Below are 25,311 nucleotides of genomic sequence, written 5' to 3' on the forward strand. Positions count from 1 at the left end.
AGTGAAGCAGGCTAGGTAAAAGCAAGGTGAAAAAGCAGTGTATTTGGATCTTCACTGAAATCTTTAATTTTACTATTTGGATACACGGCATTAAACCCTGAAAAATTCCAAACCTAGTAAGAACTAGAACATATAGTTGTGCTTGGATCTGGTTAAAGGAATGGATATTTCAAGGAGGAACATAGGAAGAAACCATATGGGACAGCGGGAAGTATGTTAATTGCAAAGCCTTATAGTCAAGCAACTGGGATTCCACAAGTTCAGTGTAAGGTAAGTTTTGTAGAAAACTATTACAAGAAGGAAATCTAGAGCAAACAGCTGTCCTGGCAGTTTATACATCTGTATTCACAGAGAAGAAACCACATCTTCAATAACCTGAATAGTTCCTGTATATAGGATGATAAGGCTCAAGGCATTTTCACAGTATCAAAGTAGATAGGAACTGATGAGGATTTTATGCACAGTTTAGACAGGAGGTATGGTTTTTAATATACTAATGCCTGTTGATAATTCTGAGATTTCACACACTGAAACTAATGGGACTAATAAAAGGTTTTTGTAACAAGAGAACCATTATATCTATGGCAACAGCAACTTGAATGAAGGAGCTGTTATCAGTGGTTAGAGACTTGGGGAGAAAAAGATGCAGATTCACATACAGGATCTTATGTAACAATGTGATTCAATATCGGCACACAGGAGGCTGGACAGAAGTTTGAAGAGAAGCATAAGAATGTAAGCATAAGACAAATGCAAAACAGTGCAACGTATTTGGATGATTTTCCCACATCGGATGTTTTCACATTCCAAATGTTGGCATTTGTAACAATTTTAGTTCATACCACATACTGGAGATGTGCATGGTATCACAATTATCCTCAAAGAGAAGAGCTTAAAGCAGATGTAAATAAGATGCTGACTTTGCTGAATGAGATGAATGAGATAAAAGGAATCGGTAGCAAAGTTAGCAGGTTAGGAATTCAGTGAGTGGCTGAACAGTTGCCCTCTGTCCTGGTTGAGGCTGGGATAGTTAATTTCCTTCCTAGTAGCTGGTGCAGTGCTGTGTTTTGGCTTTAGCCTGAGAACAAGGCTGATAACATACCAATGTTTTAGTTGTTGCTAAGTAGCACTTACCCTGATCAAGGATATTTCAGTCTCTCATGCTCTGCCAGTGAGGAGGGGCACAAGAAGCTGGGAGGGAGCAGAGATAGGACACCTGACCCATGCCAACCAAAGGGGTATTCTGTACCACATGCTCAGTATGTAAACTGGGGCAGGGGGGGTGGCCAGGAGAGGCTGATCGCTGCTCAGTGATGGGATGGACATCGGTCAGCAAATGGTGAGCAATTGTATTGTGCATCACTGTGGTGTGGTTTGGTTTGTTGGTTGTTTTTCCTTTTAGTTTTATCTCTCTCTTTTAGTTATCTCTCTTTTTGTTATCTCCCTTTTCATTATTTTTATTAGTATTATACTGTAATTATTAAACTGCTCTTATCTCAACCCACAGGTTTCACCTTCTTTTTCCAATTCTCCTCCCCATCCACGGAGGAGGGGAGTGAGCGAGTGGCTGCTAGTACTTAGCTGCCAACTGGGATTAAACCACAACAGCCCTTTTTGGCATCTGAACAGGGACACGATGGGTTAACAACAGATCTGACCAGTATGTGTTAAAACAAACTGTTATAAGCATTCATTGTTTTGGTTTAATAGTTGCTGGTCGCAGTGTTGATTTATTTGCTCTTGGAGTTGTTGCATGTATTCTCAGAACCGCATTACGTCACACCTTACTTGCAGCCTGTGTTCGCTGTTTTGGTGTTTACCACCCATGGGGCCTGGGCTAAGGTTCTCGTTTTGTTGTACCTTACAATATTGGCTTGTGATATGATAGACTTGCTGGTCATGAAACTAATCTAGTACGTGTACTCAGCACTGCCATCACCTCTATACTTTGGGAGCCATGTAATGGGAACTATTAATAATTATACCTCTTGCCTTTTCACCTCGGAGGGCCAACCTATGGAAGAGACATCCTCTCACACCTTTCCCTTCCCCACCAGGCTATGTACAGCAGTGTTGGAGATTTTTGAAAATTCTGAATATTCTTGGGATGTTGAAACCAGCATGGTCCTACTGCAAAGAATCAGCATGTTGCTGAATGTGTTTCAGGTCTTGTTTAAGGTAAAACTACTTAAAAATACCACCCAGAGATCTGCCCCAAGGCTGGATAGTTATGAGTGGCAGGGGGCGTGGGATAGTATGGGCAACTACTTACGCCAGTGGGTACCTCCAGTGTTTTGGAACTTCACCCCTGAATAAGTGCGGTCAGTTGTAGAAAAACTGTTGCTGGAACAAAAACACCTGCATAGACCACCTGTATAGACCCCACCTGTATAGACCAGCATCTCAGCTATTAACAGTAAGCGTTCTTCTGCTCAAGAGAGAGGACGTAGAAGGTACACACCACGGGGTACCCTGTGGTTTTACCTCAGACCGCAGAAAGGACATGAGGAAGTGGCATGGAAAATCCACCTCAGCCCTAGAGGCAGGGGTACATGAATCCCAAGGAAAAACAATCGCAAATGGATGTTGTCCCAGGAAAATTGCTGCTCCAGCCTCCAAGAGGCAGTTTCCCAGTCAAAGTGAGAGGGCTGACCTTACCCCTGACCCTGTGGTGAAGAATTCTAATCTGCTTTCACAAGAAGCAATTGGAGAATCCCATGACCAGGACTAGAGGGGTCCTGTCTCCAGATAGGTGGAGGAGAGGGACAATCAGGTTTACTGGACTGTGTGGATTAGATGGCCTGGCATGTCAGAGTCACAGGAGTATAAGGCTCTAGTAGACACCAGTGCACAGTGTACCCTGATGCCATCAAGCTATCAAGGGGTAGAACCCATCTATATTTCTGGATCCCAAGAGCTGACTGTACTGGTGATAGCAGGAATCATTCTGCCATGGACTTGCTATACAGACCAAAGCTTCTAGGTTATATGGAAAGCAGCTAAAAATGTGCCTGATTGACACTAAGAAAATAAATTATCTTCAACTTCCTAATTTCTGTTCTAGGGGGTTTTGTATACACTACTATAAGAGATATTTTCATGACACTGGCACCTAGGAGTCCCTGAACAGGATTCAGGTGTACACCACGCCCATGAATTCCACACTAATCAGTTCATGTGGTCTATTTTGACCATGGTTTAAGGCTTCTACCAGAAAACCAATTTTATGAACAGAAAACAGTTGGTATACAATTTATACTCAAGCTTTTGGCAGCAGATTGAAAGTTTTGCATTATGTACTATCCAGAGAGATTTGGCAAAGTGGACAGGATGAATACAACTGTAAAAAAAAAAAAAAAAAGAAAAAGAACTATCAGAAGTAAACCAGCTGAAATTAAATGCTTTCCATCTATTGGAAGTCCATTAGAACAATGACTGAAATAACTGAATAAATCAATTTGCTGTAGTGCAGCAGCTCCTAACAAAATTTCAGCAAGGCAAAACTAAAACTGTTTAACACAAAGGGTGATTTCACAGAGCACAGAAAGGACACAGATCACTTCAGTGCTTCTTACAGCATAAACAACTTACAGTCCGGAGTGAAAGTTTGTAATATTAGCCATTCCTTATACTTGAAATACCTTAAAATAAGAGATGGTACAGGTTTATACAAGTCAGCTGAAAATTCATCCAGGACAACCACTATAAAGTGAACAACTACTATCAAGTACTTTGTTTCTCATTTGTTTCATAAATGTGACCTATGAAATTGTAATCACTTGTGCTACTTTATGGATTTCTTGCAAATTATGCAAACTCCTGTGCAATGTCCTGCCCTTAACCATGGAATTGGTACAGCTGGTACCATCCCCCAGCTGAAAATGTACTGGTAATTTGTCAATTCAGCAGACCCAGAGCTGCTAAACCTCTCTGGAAATGAGAATCTCTTAGAATTACTAAGTCCCTTCTTTCTGGAGTGCCCACTGCTTGCACAAGGACTTCTTTCCTTGTGCAAGGAAATTTATTTCCACACAAAATTATTTCCACACAAATAAATTAGGAGAACATGAAAGGAATGGGCTCAAGACCTTTCATCAGTTGCCTCACAGTTTGGTGAAGTTTTGTCAAAGTAGTATCTAGCTAATATTAAGATAAAGAATCACTCAGGTTTTACTCTAAGTAATGTTATCACACATGAAAATTACATAAGAATAATATTGAAAGGGCGTAGACTGTTACTCAAACTAGTAGCTGTGATAGAGAACTACGCAGAATTCCATGAAAATGCTATTGCTCTTAAACCTCTCAAGTATTAGCTGCTGTGCTGTTAGTAGAACTTTATTGCAGTAGTTAAGGTTTACAGAGTCATTATCTTTAAACATTTACCAATTCTGATTCTCCTCCCAAGAACATTACTTTCTCAACGTCAAAGCCTGTACATATTTGCTGATTCAGCCTTTTAGTCTGAAACAGAGGAAAGTGAACAAGTTAAAACATCCTGGAATATTCCAGCAACCACGTCTGAATAAAAATGTTTAGCTATGTATCAGTCTCACATGAGACACAACACTAGGTACAGATAAAAATACTGAAGAAATTCAGACAACTAATGAAATCTATTTAATACCAGAAGTAATGAGAGAAGATTAAAAGTCAGCTGATGAATGCAAACAAGCTGATGTCTAAATGCATGTATGGCCGGCAAGAAGGGTGGCTGAAGACAGATGGAAAGTGTATTAAGGAAGTTCTATTATTCAGAGCAAAATAGGTTCTTACAAGAATACTGTTACTGCATCCAGTGACTGCTATCCTTACTATTAATTGTATTTTTAACAGGTATGTTTAGTATAGGCTGACATGTAAGTACCAGAGTTAGGCCCTGCACAGATGAGGTATTTATTTCAGGGCTGGCTTTTAGTGCTTGTTCTGATGCTCCTTGTGATACAGGAAATTATGCAGAGATGTTTCCCCAGCTTGAGCCATCTGTAATTGTCTCCTGCATGTAAAATGAGTACGGCATAGCAATGTGGGAAGGATGTTGGGAACTGCTTCTACCAGAGTAAGTAAAAACATACTGATATTTGGCAAGTATAGATGACAGCCAGGACTTACCACACTATCAACTGAAATGAAGAGTCTGCTTAGCTGAAAAATGAAGAAAGACTTCAAGGTCATAAATGAACTGATCACACAATGTGAAAAAGAAGAGGGAGAGCCCACATCAGCAACATCTGATTTACAGTTCTAACGAAACACACAAGAAGAGATCACCTGCTATCAACTTCCGCATGATTGACATATTCACATTTGAAAGAGCTATCATGTACACTGGCTGCAAGGCTCTTCTGCATTGTGAGCTTCTGAAAGAGTGTTTTTGTAGTACTAGGGACTATCAGGCCTGTTACTGAAAGTGACTATCTTAAAGAGGTGGCCTTAGAGCAAAGCAGCAACACACAGGTTGCATTTGAAGTGTCTGTTGTGACATTTTAAATTGTACATGAGATGATGCAGAGAAAAGGGCAGGAAAAAACAAACAAAGAAACCAATACCCAACTTTGAAATCTGAACCAGAACAAATAAATCACAATTATCAAATACTAAACAATCAGTAGTGTATTAAAAGTAACAAATCTGTAGATAGTACCACCACCAGTTAGAAACAACTCTCTTACACTGCATTGGGTCAATTGTAAAAAGTCACACTCCACTGTCATTAGAGTTCAGCAGCTATGGATAGATATTCTACTAGTAAGCCCATGTTTTGTAACACAGCTGAGCCAGAGCATTGTGGAAGCTTGATCCTGGATATGGAGACTATAATGTTGAGGACTGACAGACTCATAAATACAAAGAAGCTAGGTGACAATGCCATAAATTCTACTTTTCCTCTGCAGGCAGAAAGTGACACGAGAGACCTTCAGCACAGTGATCAGAAAACTGAAAACTCTGAGAACAAAAGTTATGATTTTATAAAAACTGACATGGGTACAAAAATGTTTCATTATTATACGCAGTAAATGCTGTATCTTCATTACTAAATTAATTGGAACAGGCTTTTAGTATACGCAGGTAAATCCCAAATAAGCACAATAAAGCTATGCCTTTATATAGAGGTATGTATTACAGTTGATTTTAGCATCTTTTGTTCTCTCCAGGGAGGCTGTGTGAAAGGGAAGGTTTTTGCATTTCTATCAGGTTTCCATAACTGCAAGTTTCTTTCATGGGAGTTCATTTAGAATGTTCAGCTAGCTCTATACCACAGTTCCTCATTGTTAATAACCTGACTTTCATAATACTTATGTAAATAGGTTGCCATATTTTACAGAAAAGCAACTAAAATCTAGAAAAAACACTCCTGTTAAAAATGTCAGGGGTGCACAACTGAAATATGTGGACCATAGTTGTTTGCTGGTTTTTTTAATAAGTGCAATTTTTATCGCACTTAGCACGTTCTAAGCACAGCTTTAGCTAACCTGCAAACTCCCAACATGGTAAGAGCTGCCTTACACGCTGCATTGCACCAAAAAAACCCCAAACAAACCCAAAACCAAACCTCCCCAAAAAAAAATTAAAAAAGAGGAAGAAATGCTTCACAGTCCCCTTCTGGTTAAGATGAGTGAAATTTTTGTTAATATGAACTTCCCAAAAATGACACTTTTATGTTGTCATGGGCACAAGGACTACACTCACCATTGTGCACGAGCACCTGCTTCTTCTCCAAGAGCAGACTTTTTCCCTTCTGTTCACTTCTCTTCAGTGGAAGGCCAAATTCAGTCCAGACTGGGGCAAAGTCTGAGCTCAAACAGCAATTTTGCCTGTGGATGACACACTGGATGCTGTTCCGTATCTGTTCTTCAAAGAGTTTCATGTGAACCTTGTGATAGATGAGGCATTACTATCTGTCATTAGAAAGAAATCCAACCACAATTCCGAAATTTCAAGTAATGCCCATACATACGCAGGTGGGAGGTAGTAAGGTGAAAGTTTAGCTTTTAGTTACAGCATGGCTGCTGCTCAGCCTTCCCTGCGTTGTCACCACCATAAGCTTTGGCTGTGTGACATCATGTGTACACACACATCAGTAACGTAACAAACTGCTATTAGGTTAGGTGGCATTTTAAAGAGTGCGTTAACAATGACAAAAATTAAAGAGAGAGAACCTTGTATTTTACCTTGGATTTACCAGCCATAAATCTTGAGAGATAACTTCACACCTAGCTCTGTTGCCTTACCCAACGGCCCGCAGAACAGCCAAGCCACTAGTAACCCACTTTACGTTCCCATGTGCTTATAACCGCTAAGTTCTAATGGTTTCTTTAACCCGGCGCTCTGCCGCCACCACCAGCAGGCCCCGGGCTGCCCCGTTCCCCTCACGAACCGCGGCCGCTCCCGCGCGGGTCTCACCCCGCTGGCAGGAGCGCGCGCGCCGCCCGCGCGCCGCCGAGTCTTCCTGCGCGGGAAACCGGCGCGGCGCACGTGACCGGGCGCCGGCGGTGGGCCGAGGCGAGGCGCGCGGAGCGGGGCGGCATGGCGGCCGCGCAGTGGGGGTCCCGCGTCGTGGCGGGGGGCGACGAGGACGGCGACAGCGACTGCGACGAGGACGGCTGGGATATCGGCGCCGTGCGGCAGGAGCCGCTGGTGCGGCCAGCTGGGGGCTGCGGCGGGGCGGGGCGGGCGCGGAGCGGGGGAGTGCGGCCCCAGGCCGCGGTGGGGAGCGTGGGGCTGGGTGGGTCTCACTGAGGAGGGGCTGGTGCCCCCTCTGTGGTTATTTCCCAGCAGGGTAGTAGTGGTGTGTCCTCAATAAAGGAGTACAGAAAACCTGTACTAATACCTCCCTCCCCCCCCCCCGAACTAAAGTTTGGGGGGTTGTCTTCCTACATAAAATCTTAACGGGTATATAAACCACTTTTTAACAACAGACCCTAGCCCCTATTTCATCGTGAGAATAAATTTGAAAGCAACCAGAGGCCTATAAAACTGTTTAAAAACTCTGAGACTGTTTCATGCTAACATTAAGGTTGAAGTGGTTTTGTTGCATCTCACAGGTGTGAGGCATCTGATGGTGTGAGGTGGAGGCAGGTCTGCAAGGCCCTTCAGCCCTTGGTTTGTCTCGTGGCTGGAACTGGAGAACAGAAGTAGCTCAGTACTTGCTGAAGGTTATAGTCAGGTTTTCGGGTTTTTGAGCTTTGAACTGAGGTTCCTTTCCAGAGATAGGCATTATTTGGAAACTGTTGGTTGAGTAGGACAAAAGTAGGGCTAAATTATGATGCTGGCTGTGTCTCACCTTCGGTTTTTCTAGACACTAAGCACTTAGTAAAGCCTTTACAAAAAACGTTGGAAAGATAGACTAGTGTGCTGTGGAAAGCTGTGTATTTCTGAGTCCTCATGATGTCAAAACTTGTCATGAAATAGGACTTATTGCCGTACCCACTTAGGTCTGCAAAGAAACTAGTAAATAGTCTTCCACTTATGGGTTTTGTATAATCTAGATAACACCAGTAATGATCTTCAGCTGCATCTGTAGCTTTAATAGAGACCAAATCTGTGATGGTTTTGAAAGAAACTTGAGTCAAGCAACTGTTTGATGTATAAACTAGTCTTTTGATCATGGCATTTTTGAGGCAAATCATTCATGATGCAGCAGCACAAGTACCTCTGCCACAACAGGAGTGGGAGGAAAGAAGAACAGTAACCTTTTCCAGCAGTGGATTTGTGCTGTATTAAGCCAGACAGCTAGTCACAGAGTGACGTTGCCCCAAACTCTTAATTTTCATGTCTGATAGATATACATTGTAATGCTGTGCTTCACAACATGTGACATGTACAAAAAAGGTACAGAAATGTGTTGCAAAGTTTTTCTACACCAAAAGATGAAAAATAATCTTAACTGAAATTAAACACTGTTAAGAAAAACTGAGAGCAGAGTAGGAGGATGGTATATCTGTTGATAAAGAAGATATTTTCAGAGAATGGAACCTTTCTGAAAACTCAGTTTTAAACTTACTTTTTACAGTAGACCTATAGCAGGTGTACAGAGATGTAAAAATAAAAGTTTTACCTCGCCCCCCCTTCTCTGCTTTGTCCTTACAGAGATCATTGGTGCTTTTATGCTGAAATCAAGCTTTAGTTTTTATTTTAAAACAGGTACTGGGTTTTGACATAATTTTTCTTTGCCTATCTAGCAGTTGGATCAAATGTTGCAGGCGGACAAGAATGAAGCATTAAAGAAGGCTCTGTTTCGTAGTGATGTGTCATTAATTGAAGAGCTCTTAAACTCCGGTAAGGAAAGTCAGTTATGAAGTTGAATTTTTTAATTTTTAATTAAACTTGGCAAGAATTCTAAAGCTTCAAAGTTTCTTGTTTCAAAATAACATGTAGAGTGCATGTAGGAGTATGTGAATATTTCCAATACAGGATACAAACTCTTACTTTAAAAATCAAATTACTTTTTCAGTGACTCAGCATCCAGTATTCCTGCAAAGTCCCTCTAATTTGTATTTCTTTCATCAGCCAGGAGCACTGAAAATTGAGAAAACCATACTGTGTGAACTATGAAATAAGGTGTTTCTTTGTTTTCAGATGCATCTTTAACTTGAAAATAACAATTACAAACACTGAATTTGAGGTCGTTTAAATTGAGAGTGAGAATTCAGTGGGTGGTTTTACCTTACTGTTGAAGGTTGCTGGGGGGGAAGTTGGCAGGAAGGGAAGGCTGGCTTTTTTTGTTTTAATGCTCCCCTAGTTTGGAAATTCCATTTTGTTTTTTCTCAGTCACAGCACTGTTAAGTTTCTGGTATGTGCCCTGTATAATACTGCTATCCTGGCAACATCAGCTGGACAAAGATTCTGTGTTTCTGAAAGGTCTGATAGGTTTTATGTGGCATTTGTCACTAAAAAGTAGATTGTCTTAACACTAAAAGCCTTTCTCCCTGTTCTCTTTCTCAGTATTTGTGTGTAACGTGTTTCTTTTACTCAGTGTTAGGAGGATTGGATCACTTACTGAAGCATCCAGGGCAATCAAAAACTGCATAGCTGAGTTGACCTGCCTAGTGATAATTGTCAGGAAGTTCTGCTTCGGCAAGCAAGTAGAATATGGTAACCAAGAGCTTGTTCTCTGAGGAAAAGCTGTCTTACAGCTGGAAGAAAGTAGTTTCCTAGTTAGCAGTGAGTTTCTCTGAGGTAAAACGATGGCATTCCTTGCACTTTTAGAAGACGACTGTTTCTCACCACAGTGGGGGAATGATTCTCTTTTTAAATTAAGTAAAAACTATTGGACAGGCTGAAACACAGAAGTGTAATATAGAGTGAAGTACACCTTCTGTCTTTCTCTGGGAAAAAATGATATTATTTATAGAGTTTTTTGCAATCTCTGTGCATCAAATTGCTTAGTTGTTTTGCTACAGCCATCCATTTTTAATTGCTGGTATTGCAGACCAGCAGCAATAGTTCACTTTCCATGTTGATGCCTTTTACATAATGAGCAGGTCTGAGCCATTGGAAGATGGTGATTGGTATCTGTAAGAGTGTAAGGTTGGGCCAGAGGTTCCTGCAGTCTAGTGTCCTGTCTCCTGAAACGCACAAGACAGTATCACAAGAGAATCTATCATTTCCTGAAAATAGGACTAACAGTAAATTTTGAATCATCCAGTACTGTCCTGCAAAGCAGTAGAAGACAATGCCTCTAATAAGGAGGTGTTTCTGAAGAAAGGTAACATTGTCCTTCAGAGGATCGGTGCTCAGTCAGATTAAATCTTTGCCTCCAAAGTTGCCTTTAGTGTATGTTCAGTAGAGCTTGTAGGAGGCTCGCTAACAGCACTCCACCAAACTCGGTTTGTGTTGGAAGTAGATTTCCTAGCAACAGTTGGGGCCATTCTTTCAGATAGAGTGAAAACATGTTGTCTTCTGGCTTTCTTAGATATTGCTTTAAGAATCTGGTGCTGAGGCAGTTTTACAGAGCTCCCTTAGGAGATGGACAAGCACAATGTCTTCTCTTACCCCTCCTATAAAATGGCAACGTACTAAGAACAAGGTTCTAAAGTACGCGTCACGTAAAGTAATGCAAGCAAATAACAGGTTCAAATAGGACTTGTGCTTATTGGTCTGCTTTGGGAGTAAAATACTTAAAACCTTATAATTCATAAGTTTGTTTTCCTCAAATGGAGTTAAAAATTATGACCTCATGACAGTTTAGGCTGTTTAAAAATATAGTGACATTGAAATCCTCTTTCTTGTTTTCATTCAGCAGTCTGTTCCACTCCTATCTTTGTGTGAGTGCTAGAGCTCATCTGATCTTTTGTGAGCCAGTTCAAGGAATTAAAATAGTAGTAAACTGGGGCAGGTGTGAATAGTTTTTCAGCTGGTTTAGGACTCTGAACCCTGAGTCAGATGAGCACCATACCTAGCCTAGCAGTGGGAGACATCAGCAGCTTTGATTTAACTCAGCTTTAAGGTATTGTGGAACCACAGCACAAAGTGCTGACAGAAATAAATACTTCTATTAGAGAGAAGTCTTATAGACTAAAGCATTTTAGAACTTTTCCCTCAGATAAACTGGGTCTGAATGTGAATGAATTATAATACTAAGAGCTGTTCTTAAACTGAAGTATTTTGAGACCTTTCTATTTTGGTGTCAAACATTAAATTATTTAGCATAAAAAATTGTATGTAGAGGTTGCTTGTAATTCTTCAGGCGTTCCCTTGTTAACCTTTCTGAATTTAAGGTTACATTTTTCTCTATAAAAACAGCCTTTCTACCATAACTGTTTTTAGCTACAGTCAACAAAATATCTGAAAGAGATATCAGAGAAACTGTAGTAATCACAGAAAGAATACAATTCTTCCTTTGTTGTTCTTTTGCTTCACTTATTCACATGCTTCATATAGTTTCTGCTGCAGAGCTCATCTGGGGCCACAGTGTATTTCTCCCTATTGCTGATTAAAGAGGAGGATATTTATGTGTAACTCAGATTGTAAGAAGTAATGTCACATCTGCTTTGCTGCCCAGACATAATTTGTGAGGATATATGACTGAAAAGCTCCTCTGCTCATGCCCACAAAGGTACACAGAGAGGTAACGGCAGGTGGGGGAGCCCAAATACCCTGGTCCAGCTCTTCCATGACCATCATGGAAACCATCAGCCCATCACAAGACCATCTCCACAAGCCCAGAGGAACAGAGAAGCCCAAGGGTGGGCAGAAACCCACATTAGGGAGTCAGAGGAAGGGACTCCCTGGGCTGTCATGGGGTCCCTTGTGCTTGGTGCCAGCGACTGTAGAGACAGGAGTGAGTGAAAGGATGTGGCAGCCACAGGAGTGGGACTGGGGCTTGGGGGCCTTTGTGTCTGTGATGCCAGCTGGAAGAGATAGACATATCCCAAAGGAGAGCAATATGAAACCATTGCTGCTGTCTGAGTTCACATGAGTGCTCTGTCTGTCTGTGTTGATCAGTGTGGCCAGTGTGTGCCTGTTGGGAGTACATGCTCAGCATAAGTACTGGTTGGGCATTGGGTTGTAGAGCTGTGGCAACCTCTCTGGCTGTTGGATCTAGCCTGATTTTTCACTGAAAATTTTTTTCTGGGCTTCTCAGTTGCCTTGTAAGACTTCTTTAAATGCTAAAATAATGCTGCTTACTCCAAGAACAGCTTATGTCATGAGAGAATCTGGATAGTAACCAAGGGGAGGCATTTTCTAGTTCAGTCACCAACTCCTATAACCATGCAGCCAAGAAGCAACATGACTGTTACTGTTTCAGTTATCCTTTCCTTGTCTTCCTCTCAGACTTTAGCTGGTTTTGTGTACTGCAGGCAAACTGGAATGCTGTGGCACGAAGAACTTCAGCTAGTATGTATGCATTACTAAGAAGGCTTGATCATGAATTCTGTGGCTTCTGGGTGTTAGAGATGTTAGAATGCTTCAACACTTGGCTTTCATTGAATGTTCCCTCTTTACTGATTGCTTCTACAACTTCAGTGATCTTTAACAGCTGAAGAATCAGTCCAAGAGCAGTGACTTGTTACTTCCTCAGCTTTAATGACTTTATGTTGCTACACTGACCACATCTTTGACAAACTACCAAAACAGGAAGGCTAAATGCACATTTTGTATGAACAGGTATGAATGTAGCTCAGTTGTCACAAATTTCTTAGGACATGTTTCGTTTTTTTGGGGTTTTTTCAGAGCTGTCTCTTGTAAAGGAGTATTTTTGATTATCCGTAATCACTTTTTGATTAATATAGAACTGATAGAAACCATTGTAGAGGAAGTAATAGGTGAGGAAGGATTAAAAGAAAGATGATGCCTCTTACTGCAAAATGTACAGAAATTATTATTTGAAAGTTGTCAGATGAGTGTCTTGGGCTGGTGCTTGGTACTCGGTGAATTTGGGAGGGCTGTCTGGCAAGTTTTCTTCTAGCCACAAAGGAAAATGTGGCTACTATAAAGGGTAACAAATCTGGTGATTGTGACTGGATCTTGCATAATCTTCTATTTCTTCTTCCCATCAGATAGTATTTTGTTAGTACTGAACGTAAAACTGGTATCTGTTAGTTAACTGCCTTGCGATGCAGAGAATAAAAGGAGCTGTGAAGCAGGAAAACCCTAGTCAGTATGATCTTAATTACCTGACAAGCAGTTTGCTTCCATAGCTTGATTTGGAAAGAATTAAAATTTTTCATTTTGATTGAAGAAAGTTACTGCACGTAAGTGGAGAAAAGAGAGATTCTGTGCACTTCTCTGAAAAAAAAAAATCATCTAAGTAATAAATTTAGCTGTAAAATAATTTTATTGTAGTCTTTTTGTGGTACTGAACTTCCTGAATTGAGAACTGAGCTTCCTCAGTGTCAGTTCTAAAAGTTGTTGACTGATGTTCTAGATAAAGGTGTATTAGAAACATAAAAATGGCCTAAGAAACTTCTCTCCCTAGGACTAAACACAGTGTGTAACCTTTGTAACGATACATATTGAGAGTAAAATGTATAACAAGTGTGTTTATTGTGGTGCAGTTTTACGATTTTATTCTCTTAAATTTTAACAGGTGTAAGCATAGAATCTAGCTTTCAGTTTGGATGGACTCCCCTGATGTGTGCTGCCAGTGTGGCTGACTCTGCGGTAGTGCGTCTTCTTCTGGACAGAGGTGCTAATGCATGTTTTGAAATAGGTAAGATGTGAATAAGCAATACTAGTCAGTAATGCTCAGTACCAGACATTGTCCTATCCTTATTCTCTTTTTACATATATAGGGAAAAAATCAAAGTTCACCGTGGAATGGGGGCCTAGTCTATGTTTCACAGTTTTGAAGTAAAAGTAGTAAATTAAAAATTGTGTTCTTGGAACTGATCTGGAATCAGCTGACGGGTTTTCTTGTTCTTTCTCTCTCATTCTGTCTTCTTCACCCCCTACCTCCCAATGTCCAAGTACGTTTTTAAAAATAAAGTGTTTGGAAGTATTTGTTCAAGAATTTTAGGCTAAAGTTGGACAGTTAAAACTACGTTTGTTTGATCCTATTACGAAGTATGTACACACAGACACCAGATAGAATCCCAAAGAACAGGAATAACTTTCCAGTTTCTGGGAAACTAATGTGGACTTTTCTAAAACTAGAGCACAATTTTTCTATAAAGTGAAAACTGTTCTTCAGAGTCTTGCTAAATCACCTTTTTCTGCAAGAGTTCAGTGGAGCTTCACAGTAATATCAGTTCCTCTATCAATTATAATGGCATAATAATAAGTTTTTCGTACTTAAATTGTGGTTATTTTCCTTCTCTTTTATTGTGTTGGAAGATTTATTGAAGTTAAAGAACCACAGTAATACAGAAGAAACATGTGACACACAATACTGCCAAGTACATAAAAGCAGTGATCATATTATCCAGTAACTTGTCAATATTTGTAATAGTAGTAGACTGAAATGCAGATGGTACAAATCTGGCTCAGAAAATTTTCTTGGACTTCTTAGCAGCTGATCAGAGTATGAGGTTAGAGTAGATTGCCTGCACCAAAAGCAATCATGCCTTCAAATTACTGTCTTTGTAGCCAACTTAGAACTTCCGTGTGGCTGCCTATAGCTGTGGCTGCCTACAATGCTCCTTCTTGATGGCTGTAGAGAGCTGTAAATGGGGCAGAAACTGCTGTGGGCAGCAGTTGCGGCTGACCAGTTAACCAACATGCATGGCGTGTTTTTTCAGTGTGTAACCAACTGTGTTTGCCCTCAGTGACGCTTTGCTACTAGGGTCAGGTTTCTTGGTTTGTTTCCCTGTTAGTTTGTGTAGGGAAACAGTAAGTAGCTAGGACATATGTAACACACCGCTGTCCAGCTAGGAACAGTCTTGCAAGGCACTGATTTAGGTCAGGCCACATGTGTTCAGTACAGTAAAGCTGTACTATCCTGAAGTGCTACTAAATGTCACCAATCCTCCTGCTTTTTTTACATTAGCAGACAATCACATAAGTGATCTTATGCTAATTATCCTGTAATGCTTATAATACTAATAATAGCTATACTGTTAATCACCTTTTGTCATGTTTCAGTCTTCTTTGTAAGTGGTTAATTAATTTTACCCTTTCTGGTAGTCATAAAGAGCAAGGAACTAAAGTAGCATTCACTGGGCAATGGAATCAGAATGCAGAAGCCTGGGAGTAAATTCACTGGCTCATCTGGGTTTTTCCACTAGGCTGAATATAAACTAATCTTTTTTGCAATCTCTTACCGGTTTTTCTCAGTGAAAGAAACACCTGAGAATTCTAAAGTGTTTCTTCACCTTCTTTTGCTCACACGTATGAGCTATGAGTATGCTAACAGAAATTAATTTCTCTCTATCATTACCTGGAATACTGAATGCAAACATAACTACAGGTGCCTCATAAATATCATTCCCAGATTAATAGTGCTTATCACTGTCTTTGCTAAAGTCCTGCCATCTTTCCATTCATGTTGTTATTGATAATCAAGTTAACCATTTGAGTAAAAATCTGTCAGTGTATCAATTAATTTACTAAAATGTTGGTTGCTTATTGTTCAGGAGTTCAGGTGACTCTCTTAAACTGAAATTTTAATTTAACATTGGTTTATGTGTGTTAGAACTTCTACAGGAAGTAGTTGAAAGTTAGAAGATGGTATATTAAGAAACAGATGAATTTAAACGCAAAACTAAGGTCTTTCGTGGTGTCAGGGACAAGAAGTGGTAAGAAAGAAAGTAGAGCAGAGGGGGGTAAAGTACAGAACAAACTTTTCGTGTTTAAATAAAATCTGATCTCAGTTGAAGAATAAAGGTGTTAATATATACACAGTTTTAAAATATCTGCAGGAGAATTAGAAAATACATTGTAACACTTCATGGTATGGTCTGAAGTAGGTGCAGCTAAAATTATACTTGTTAAAACATATTGTTAAAGGCATGTTTGAACTTGTGAACAAGTTTGTGCAACAAGCAAAATGGGCAGTTATTCAAATGACAGTCTTCTAATGACTCTAGGGCCAGCTGGCTTGCTAAGGTCCTTGAGGTGTGGTGCTTCCCACGTCTCTAGGAGAACCATAGGAAAGGAGATCTCCCCTGTTCTGGGGGCAAACAGCAGTGGTGTACAATTCTGATTTGTGAGCCAAGGTGGCATGGAACACCCAGCTGCCTTCACAGCTGGAGCAACTACGCTGCTTCCTCCTGATGAATCTTTATGGACTGTGTAGATGTTCTTTAAATCCACATCTAAAACCCAACTTTTAATCTTCCTCTCGCTACTACTGCACCATAGTATTCTAGTAAATTTACTTCCTTCTCCTTAAGCCATGTAATAAAGCCTTGCTACTTGAACTGTCCTTTGTATGGTATGGGCCTCTGTTCTCCATAGAACTGACATTGCTATGTTTTTATAATACATTTCATGCACTTTTTTTATCCACTGCAGTTAACTATTTGTTTCTTCCCTTGACTGTATTTTGGGGGGAGGTGGAGAGGAACAGGGAGTGAATCTACTGGTATAAAACAAGATTTGAGGAACAAGCATCTATAGTTAAGCTCCTACTGGTTTTTTGGGGGTAGTTAAGAGCTATCCTAAACTTCATTAGGATTAGATGCTTTACTAGTGCCATTCACTCTCATCTTTCTGAGTATCTTCTCAGATGCCTTTACCTTACCTGATAATTCTAGTGACTGGAAGGAAAACAAATTTCTTACCCTTCTCTAAGTATTTTAGAGTATCAGAACCCGATTAACAACTCTAGCAAATGTAAAGGTTTTTAAAGGAACATGGTATTTACATTTACACAAGTAATTCTCTAACTGCAAATTTCAAAACAGATAAGTACACTGTGCTGATGGCAGCATGTACTGCGCATACTTCAGAGGAAAACGTCTTGAAGACTGTAGAACTGCTGCTGTCAAGGAATGCTGACCCTAACCTTACTTGCAGGTACAAAAAAACCCCCATGTCTGTGAATACAGGATAAAATTAAATTTTAATATACAGAGATCTCTTTATAACATAGCTATTGTTGGTTAAGATGACGTGTACACCATTAGCTTTCTGTAACTTTGCTGGTGTCTCTGTATAAGGAAAGATTAGTGTCCAGATATTTATTTCTCCTAGTATAGCCATTTGTCTGAGTAAATAAGGCTATTATCACTATTAAGTATGTTCGTCAAAATTAAGTATGTTCCTCAGCTGAACAAGATAGAAATTTTAAGATAAAAACTACTCTTAATGATTCAGTTGACTGCAATATAAGGGCAAGAAGTATGTCCTCTGCCTTTTGCAAATCATATGGCCTCTTCTATATGAGGATGTAAATTAAATCAGTTAATTCTTTATTTAGATTCATGTTCTCCTTTTGAGCTTTCTATGAGGATCTAGCTATATTCCTTTCACAGACAGCCTCCTATAGAAAAAGTTCTCTGTAAAGAAAATGCATTTATTCCAGTACAATCCAGAATAATCCAGATTAAAAGGAGATCTAATCTCTTAAAAACAAGTAACAGCTTGTTTCTGGAATTACCACTTTGTGTCTCAGGAGTCTGAAGCAGTGCATTGTGAGATGTCTGTAGTTGCATAGTCTTATGCAATGTTTCATTTTGCATCAAGAAGAAATTCTGGGCTGAACCAGGATAAACTGTCCTCCCTCTGCTGGAAGAAAAGAGATTGCTTGGATCAAATTGAAACAGCTTGGTTTTCAACTAACTGAAACGTATTTTTTATACCAGAGCTCTTTCACCATATTACCTGAGATATGTAGACTGTGTAGCCCTCTAAAAGAGCAGAATTGGAGGCCTGATGGTTCTCATTAGTAGAATGCGGTCACTCTTGGGCCTGAATCTCACTGTGAGCATAGTACTGATAGACAGGGCGGAAACATAGTTGTGCTGAAGTGCCACTGATGTCTGGTACCAATTTAAATGTTACTCATTTATTCTTATCAGAGAGGCTGAAAATTCTTCATGAAAGGAGAAAAAGCTGCAGACTTTGAAATAATTACATATTGTTGCCATCAGATAGCTGCATGTTAGATAAACATCTGCTTTAAAAAAAGGGGGAAGTCTTAGCATTATTAAACTTTGCCCTGAGTGTTTGAAAATGTAATCCAGAGTGCAAAGCTGCAGGTTTACATTTGGAAAGGCCTTTGGTTAAACTTGGCAGGGGGGGAAGGAAGTTTTGATTCTGACACAAGAGATGGGAATTTTAAGGGCAAAACCTTCTGTATAAACTTAGAATATGTTATGCATAGTTGGTCTCTATATACAAATATTTATTTGATATCTCTTTGTTTCCTAAGACCTTGTGCTAATAGGAGTTATGCTTGCATGTATCAGATACAGTGTCCAGTTGTGGGGTTTTTCACTTTTGCAATAGTAGTCTTTCTCAAATGAAAAAATAAATAGTGACAATCAGAAATGTCATATTTGTACCAAACAAAAGTAGAAGTTAGATGATAAGGTCTGAATTTATCAAAAATCTTTGTGCTGCCTTAATTCCTTTCTGGTGTTTGACGTCTGTGCCTACCACTCTGTCATTACATCTGCTCGGGCAGCAGCTGCTGCTTCTCGTGTGCTTCTTCCACTGTGTTCTGAAACAAAGGGATGAAACGCATCAAACCAGCTTCTGTGAAGATAAGGGGTCAGAGCAGATCTTGTGTGGCACTGTAGTTCCATTTCACAAGTTTCATTAGAGCAAGCAAGATGTTCTGTAGGAGAGCATCAGACTGTCAGTGAGTTGAGATTATTGTGAGAGTACTTCCTCTGTGATCAGTGTACTACAGGAGTTAAGAACTATGGTTCACATTATTTGCCTGTCTCAGAACCTAAGAACTGGAATGATTTTTGGAAGCTTGTCTTTTGTCCACCAACAGCTGGAATGTGTGTGATTGCAAAGCAGAACACTTAACTTTCATGTAAGATAGAGATTAGTGTTTGTCCTTTCTGTGTTGTGCTGTCAGGGCAGCCAGTAGGCTTTTCTATTTCATGTCCTCTGGTGGTGATGCACAGAAACTTGCAAATTTTTTTGTCTAATTCATGAAGTGTGCATGGGACAGGGAAGGATTAATGAGAAATAAAATTATTTTTCAAATGCAGTCTGAGAAAGGAGATGAGTTTAGGAGTGGGTAGATAGATGGTTTCTTTGTGATAGGATGGAGTACTGAGGAGAAAGCATTCAGTAGAGTAACTTCCAATATTCTTGCTAAATCAAAATTGGGAACTGATACTGATGGCTGTAAAAACAGTTTTGTTGATGATGAACATAGTGTAGCAAAGCATAAGTGCTAACTGAAGAGTTTTGAAAGATGAACAAGAAATAAAGTAATGGCTAGGTGAAACAAGAAGGCATTGTAAGAACTCCTATGTATAGCCTTTGTAGAGCTACTACAGTCTGCATGCTTCATTTAAGTGAATGCTACCTTGAAAAATTTCTTCTGCTTATCTTGTATCATTCACCTCCCTCTTGCTCCAAAATGTAAATTATATACTTTATCCTTTTGTAAAGCCTGGAAAGATTTAAGCAGTCTTTAAAAAAAAAATCTCTTTTAACCTGCAGTTGAAGGTATGCTTCCTTGAAGGTATGGTTCCTTGAAGGTAACCTTCCTTGAAGGTATGCTGGTTGTTAATAACATTAAGCTGTGATTTTGTTTTAGGCAGAAGGAGAAGGCATGACCAACTGATAACTAAATTACTGCTTCTAGGATTACATGTCATAGGTTGTTTAGTAAATATGAATTTCAGTGATTACATCCTCCAAGTTATTGTTTACATAAGTAGACTAAAATAAACCTAATGGGTTTGGGGGTAAGGAGAGTGTTTTGGGTTGATGTTTCATGCTAATGGTTCTTTGTTAGAAGGTGGTACAAATAGCTGAATGACTGAAGCCTTCTTTATTTTGACATAATAGTCTCCTGTTCTGTATGGGATTAGGTAGACGTTTGATTTTGTTTGTGTGGCTTTTTTTTGCTCTTATAATTTCTGACGCAGGTGGGTCCTAGTTGGTGACCAGGCCTCTCTTCAGTGTTTCTGCTCTAAAATGGTTATGAATTTTATGTATGTTTAAAAAAAAGTCTTCATAAAATCTTTCTTTTTTTTTGTCTCTTCTTACTGTATTATAAGAACTAGACTTTTGTCTGTCTTTTGTCATTGTACATATTAAAAGTTGAGCTTTAAGCATACTGTCATGTACATGAATGCATATACCTGAAAATATATCACTTCTTAGGTCTGGTTTTAAGTTGCCTATGTATGCTCACTTATGCTTACAATCAGAGCAGTTTTGAGGAGTATCAAAAATGGTGTCATGATCAAAGTTTTGGTCTAATTTGCCCTCTTGAGAGGGTGATAATGCAAGGGGGGAGTTGTCGTTGCAGTATTGCCCAGTTCACAAGGTAGGTCTCTCTTCATGTTTCATAGTCAGAATAAAGCAGTTGTGTAACACCTCAATTTCAGCAAGAAATTAATTGCTGCTGATAAGATAGTAAGTCTGCACTGCCACATAATGATTTCAAAGACCTCGACATGATCGTTGTGTGATAGTTAAGTACTTTTCAGTAAAGGTGAATGGCCTGGGAAAAGTTAAAGCATGACAGTGTATTTTACAGCTGGGGCAAGAAAATGAGGGAATTTAATACTGATTGAGTCAAGATCTTTGATCCACCTCAGAGCAATAAATACCTTGTGAGGTTTTGCTCTATTTACTTCATGCCTTTCAGAGATTTTTTTTTATTCTAGCACTGTGAACTCAGGATGGAGGGGCTGAATGCAAAAAATCAGATGCAAAATTACATTTACCGAAGTACTGTGTTCACCTGGGCTATGTCCATACATCTCTTACCTCCTCTTCTCTGAGTTAGGGAGAAGTCAGAAACATGGTAAATGTGCAAGTTTTGTGAGTTTGGAAGAGTAGCTTTTGAATGTTGAGCCTTGTTCATCATATCTTTTGGTAGAGGGAAGGAGTCTAGACACCAAAATAGCTGATTGTACTTTTCCCAGCTAGTATTGACTATACGGTGGTACTGATGCTGTTGATCACAGTTTCTGGGCAGAGGTATAACATACTCAGGGACAGTAGCAACATTAGATGCTATTTTTAACGGAGGCATTCTGACAGTATACTGTGGTGCCATGGAATGTCACCTGAGCAGCCTTTGTGTAAAACAGAAACAAAACCAGCCCTGAAATCCATTAGCATCATATCAGCAACATTCTATCCTAAGTATATTAAACTTTCTATCATTGCCACTGGCTTACCCTGATCGTGGGCTATTTGCATAGAATTGGTTTGGGTTTTGTATGTGACAGTATGTAATTGTACCTGAATTTTGTACTTTAATTGCCCTTTCATTAGAAAGGTGGAGTAGATTTCACGTGTATGTGCTCAATTTCTTGAGTGCAGACTTTACCCCCAGTTGAAAGTTGAAAGGAAAGTTGAAAACAGAGAGGTTTCTGATGACGTGGATAACTCACTAATTTTTAACTAAACCAGCTTGCTTGTAAAAAATGTGGTGCAGTAAGGATGTAGGAGGACAGGGCAGGATGATTGGGAATGTCATAGTGTAGAGTTCTGCCATCCCCATTGTTAATTTTCATGCTAATTCCTTTCATAATCACATCCTTTGTATTTTTCTAATCATATGAAGATGGCTTTGTAGCTGTCTGCCTTCCCACCTCTGAGTGCTGTGGAACTTAGATAACAGGGTTTTTTAATTTTAAAACAACCATGTAAACAGAGTTCAGAAGCGGACAAGTGCAAGAACTGGCAAACTGAAATGAAACCTAAAACTAGGGACCTCAAACTAAGCTGTCACCTTTTCCAACCCAGTCTTCTTAGAGAGCTGTATGTTTCATTCTCCTAACAAGTTCTGCTTCAGGAGGTAGAGGACTCTCCTACATTGCTCCAGCAGATAGTGCTGCATAGCTGGAAGCAAACATAGTTGGAACAGACATGCTTAATTAATGAATTGTTTATGTCTTTTAAGATTTTTATTTATTTACAGACTGTAACTTGAGTATCATATTCAATATGGGCAAATGTCATGTTGCAAATTGTGCCATGCAAAGACTTCGCAAGTGTTTGGACAAGAAGGTCATCTGCAAGCAAGATTGCTGAAACACAAATGCCTGCACAGTTCCTCCAAATGATGAAAGGACCCTTCAGATCGTTTACCCTGATGGTTATCACTACAATTTCTATGTACATTTTTAGATTGCAGAAAGATTTACCAGTGCATTTAATTTCTCTTCAACTTCAGCAAGAAACAGAGGATTTGGCATCTTAAATCTTGCTTTTGTACTTGGGGGGGTTCTTTCTAGGATTAGGAAAAAAAGATTTTTGTTTTCACTAATGCTCCAGTCTCCCTCTTGTGGATGTACATGTAAATGGACCTTGCTTTCTGATGTGGTGGCCGAGATACTAAACATCTTACACACCTCATATGTGTTGGTGTGTAAATGCAATGGCAAATTTATACACACTAGATATGTTTCCATACTGAAACAGCTGTTTTCCATACTGAAAAATTTCAGTATGTTTTCCATACTGAAAAATTTCCTTTTAAATTAAAACTTGAACATTAAAATGGAATGCTGGAAGTACTAATTGTTCATGTTGGTGGACCTTTTAAATGTCATCTTTATTGGGTTTTACTTCAAAATGGAGAAACTTTTTCAATGGCTTTACTGTCATTGAGTTGTTGCCTTGATTTCAGAAAACCTGTCTGCAGTACTGTACAGATGTAGCTCGTACATGATGTTCTTTGGAGAAAAGACTGTTCTGTAGCCTCTGGACTTCAATGTTTTTTCTTTGAAAAAGCAGAAGTTAATTGTAAGGTAGTAGCAGTGTGCAAGTTAAAAATAAAAAATTGTTGAGAGCAGAAGATATTAAAGTTAAGACAAAAAAATTATTTTGCAGTCATAGAAATACTTCAAAGGTGATAGCATGGAAAGTCTGTCAAAGGCTACCTGCTGCTGAATAGAAGTGTGGAAGTGAGTGTCTGCACTGGGCAAGCAAGTTTGATTTCTGTTGCTACAAATTATGTTGTAATCAACTTCTGTTCATTCTTTAAAATATAGATATCTATAGATATCTGTAGATGTCTGTATATAGATATCTGTATCTCACTGTCTCATCAGTTACAGGGGCAGATTGTAGAGTCATTTTCTGTATTTTTAAAGAAGTCATCATAGGATTACAGGGTAATTCAGGTCAGAAGGGACCTCAGGAGGTCACTAGTCCAACTTCTTCATTAAAGCCACCTCCACTGTGACATTTGGCTAGGTTGCCATCTGGTCTTGAAACCTGTCAAAGATGAAGATTATAGAACTTCTCTGAGCAACCAGTTCCACTGATTGACTGTGCCCCATGGTAAAAATGTGTCCTTGTATTCAGTCAGAACTTCTGCTTTTGTTAATGTTGATGTGTTGATGAACTAAATTGAATTAGTTATGCAACTCTTTTCCTTTCATTACCAAGTGCCTTGCTCTTACTGCCTGTATGTCTTGAAGACCTTTCATTTTGCTTATATCCAAGTAATTGACTTTTTTCCCTATCTTAAGGCTTTTTGAAATTTGTAATATGACTGGATTTTTTTATTATTATCCTGCGAATGAGCAATAACAAGGAAAGATGGGCAGAGCCTTAGTTCTAGCAACTCTGGAAAGAGCCAGAAAGTCTGCATTTTAGGACAGCTGCTTTGATATACATATCTATTTGGGGGTCCCTCTAGTGGTCGGCATTGAACTTAGGAAACTTGGAAAGAGCGATCCTCCTCTCAAGTATAGTCTAACGAGAGAATAATCTTCTGACAGTAAATGTTTGACACAGAGCTGTAAATTAAAAGCAATAAATGATAGCTTTTCAGGAAAAAAAATCATTTTAAGATAGAATGAATTTTAGTTGAACATCACTAGTAAAATATTTTAGTTTGACTCTGATTACTTCATAGTGACCAGAAACTCCTTATCTTTCTCCTCCAATACTGCTTTGTTTTGTTTTGTTTTGTTTTTTTAAATTCTGCAATCATGTTCCACCAGAGAATAAGTGTCAGGTATCTGGAAATATACTTCTCTAACAGGAGATTTTGAGCAATAGATTTTTTTCTCTCAAAATATGCAGAGCCATTCACAATGGTTTCATATTATAAGCATCTCAATAGAAGCATAGGATCAATAGACTGGGTTTGAGATATAAAAAAAAAAAAAAAGAAACAGTGATGGGAAAGGTGGTGTCTAAGTACTTCCTCAGCTTTTGTAAGGATTAGTAATATATGTAGGAGGGAAAGCTTCAACACGTACACTTCTGGGGACAGAAAACAGAAATGAGATACAGGAAAAAAATATTTTGATGTGCATTTAGTTAACTGGAAAAGTTAAGATTTTCAGTATGGTATTTGTATGTAGTTCTCTGAAGACTCCTTCTAGGCATACTCAGGTGGGGGTCTGGGTGTTGGTAGTACATGTGCATCCTGGGCTATTGCACTGCACCTCTGCACACCCACAAGAGTTGTGTGACCTGAGATTCTTTTGCTTACATTGGGTTTATCAGAGAGGCGTTTGCATGTGTGTACATAGTTGTTGTTCTTAATATTCTTCATCTTAAATATTTGGTTATGATTTATAACTTGTCCTCTGTGAAATTGCATATTTCTTTTCAGAGCTTTAGATGTAAGTTAAACTGTATGTAGAATACATCACTTAAGCTGTATCTTTTAAAAATAATTTTTAAAGTAAAAAATGAAAGTCTCTGCCACCTTTTTTAGTACTGAGGAGAAAAATGGGTGATTTGCTGATATTCTGTGTTTTCAGTAGGGTGAAAATTGGGATCAGTTAATGCCCATTCCCTTTTTCTTAAGCC

General features: G+C 39.2%; 1 protein-coding gene across 4 annotated transcripts in view; it reads left to right on the plus strand.

Moving 5' to 3' along the window:
- The first annotated feature begins 200 nt into the window (after positions 1-200).
- ASZ1 (ankyrin repeat, SAM and basic leucine zipper domain containing 1) overlaps positions 201-25,311 on the plus strand; it is a 47,544-nt gene continuing 22,433 nt past the window's right edge. For 3 of the 4 annotated variants that reach the window (XM_030479195.1, XM_030479197.1, XM_030479198.1), the window contains exons 1-4: positions 201-270; positions 9,183-9,279; positions 14,033-14,155; positions 17,289-17,400. In XM_030479195.1, coding sequence (XP_030335055.1) covers positions 214-270; positions 9,183-9,279; positions 14,033-14,155; positions 17,289-17,400 — 389 coding nt within the window. In that variant the 5' untranslated portion in view covers positions 201-213. Of the gene's footprint in view, positions 271-1,262; positions 1,340-9,182; positions 9,280-14,032; positions 14,156-17,288; positions 17,401-25,311 lie in introns of those variants that run through there. The other variant, XM_030479196.1, reaches the window with a different exon arrangement.

This window comes from Strigops habroptila, chromosome 3 (assembly GCF_004027225.2).
Source record: "Strigops habroptila isolate Jane chromosome 3, bStrHab1.2.pri, whole genome shotgun sequence".
Taxonomy (NCBI): domain Eukaryota; kingdom Metazoa; phylum Chordata; class Aves; order Psittaciformes; family Psittacidae; genus Strigops; species Strigops habroptila.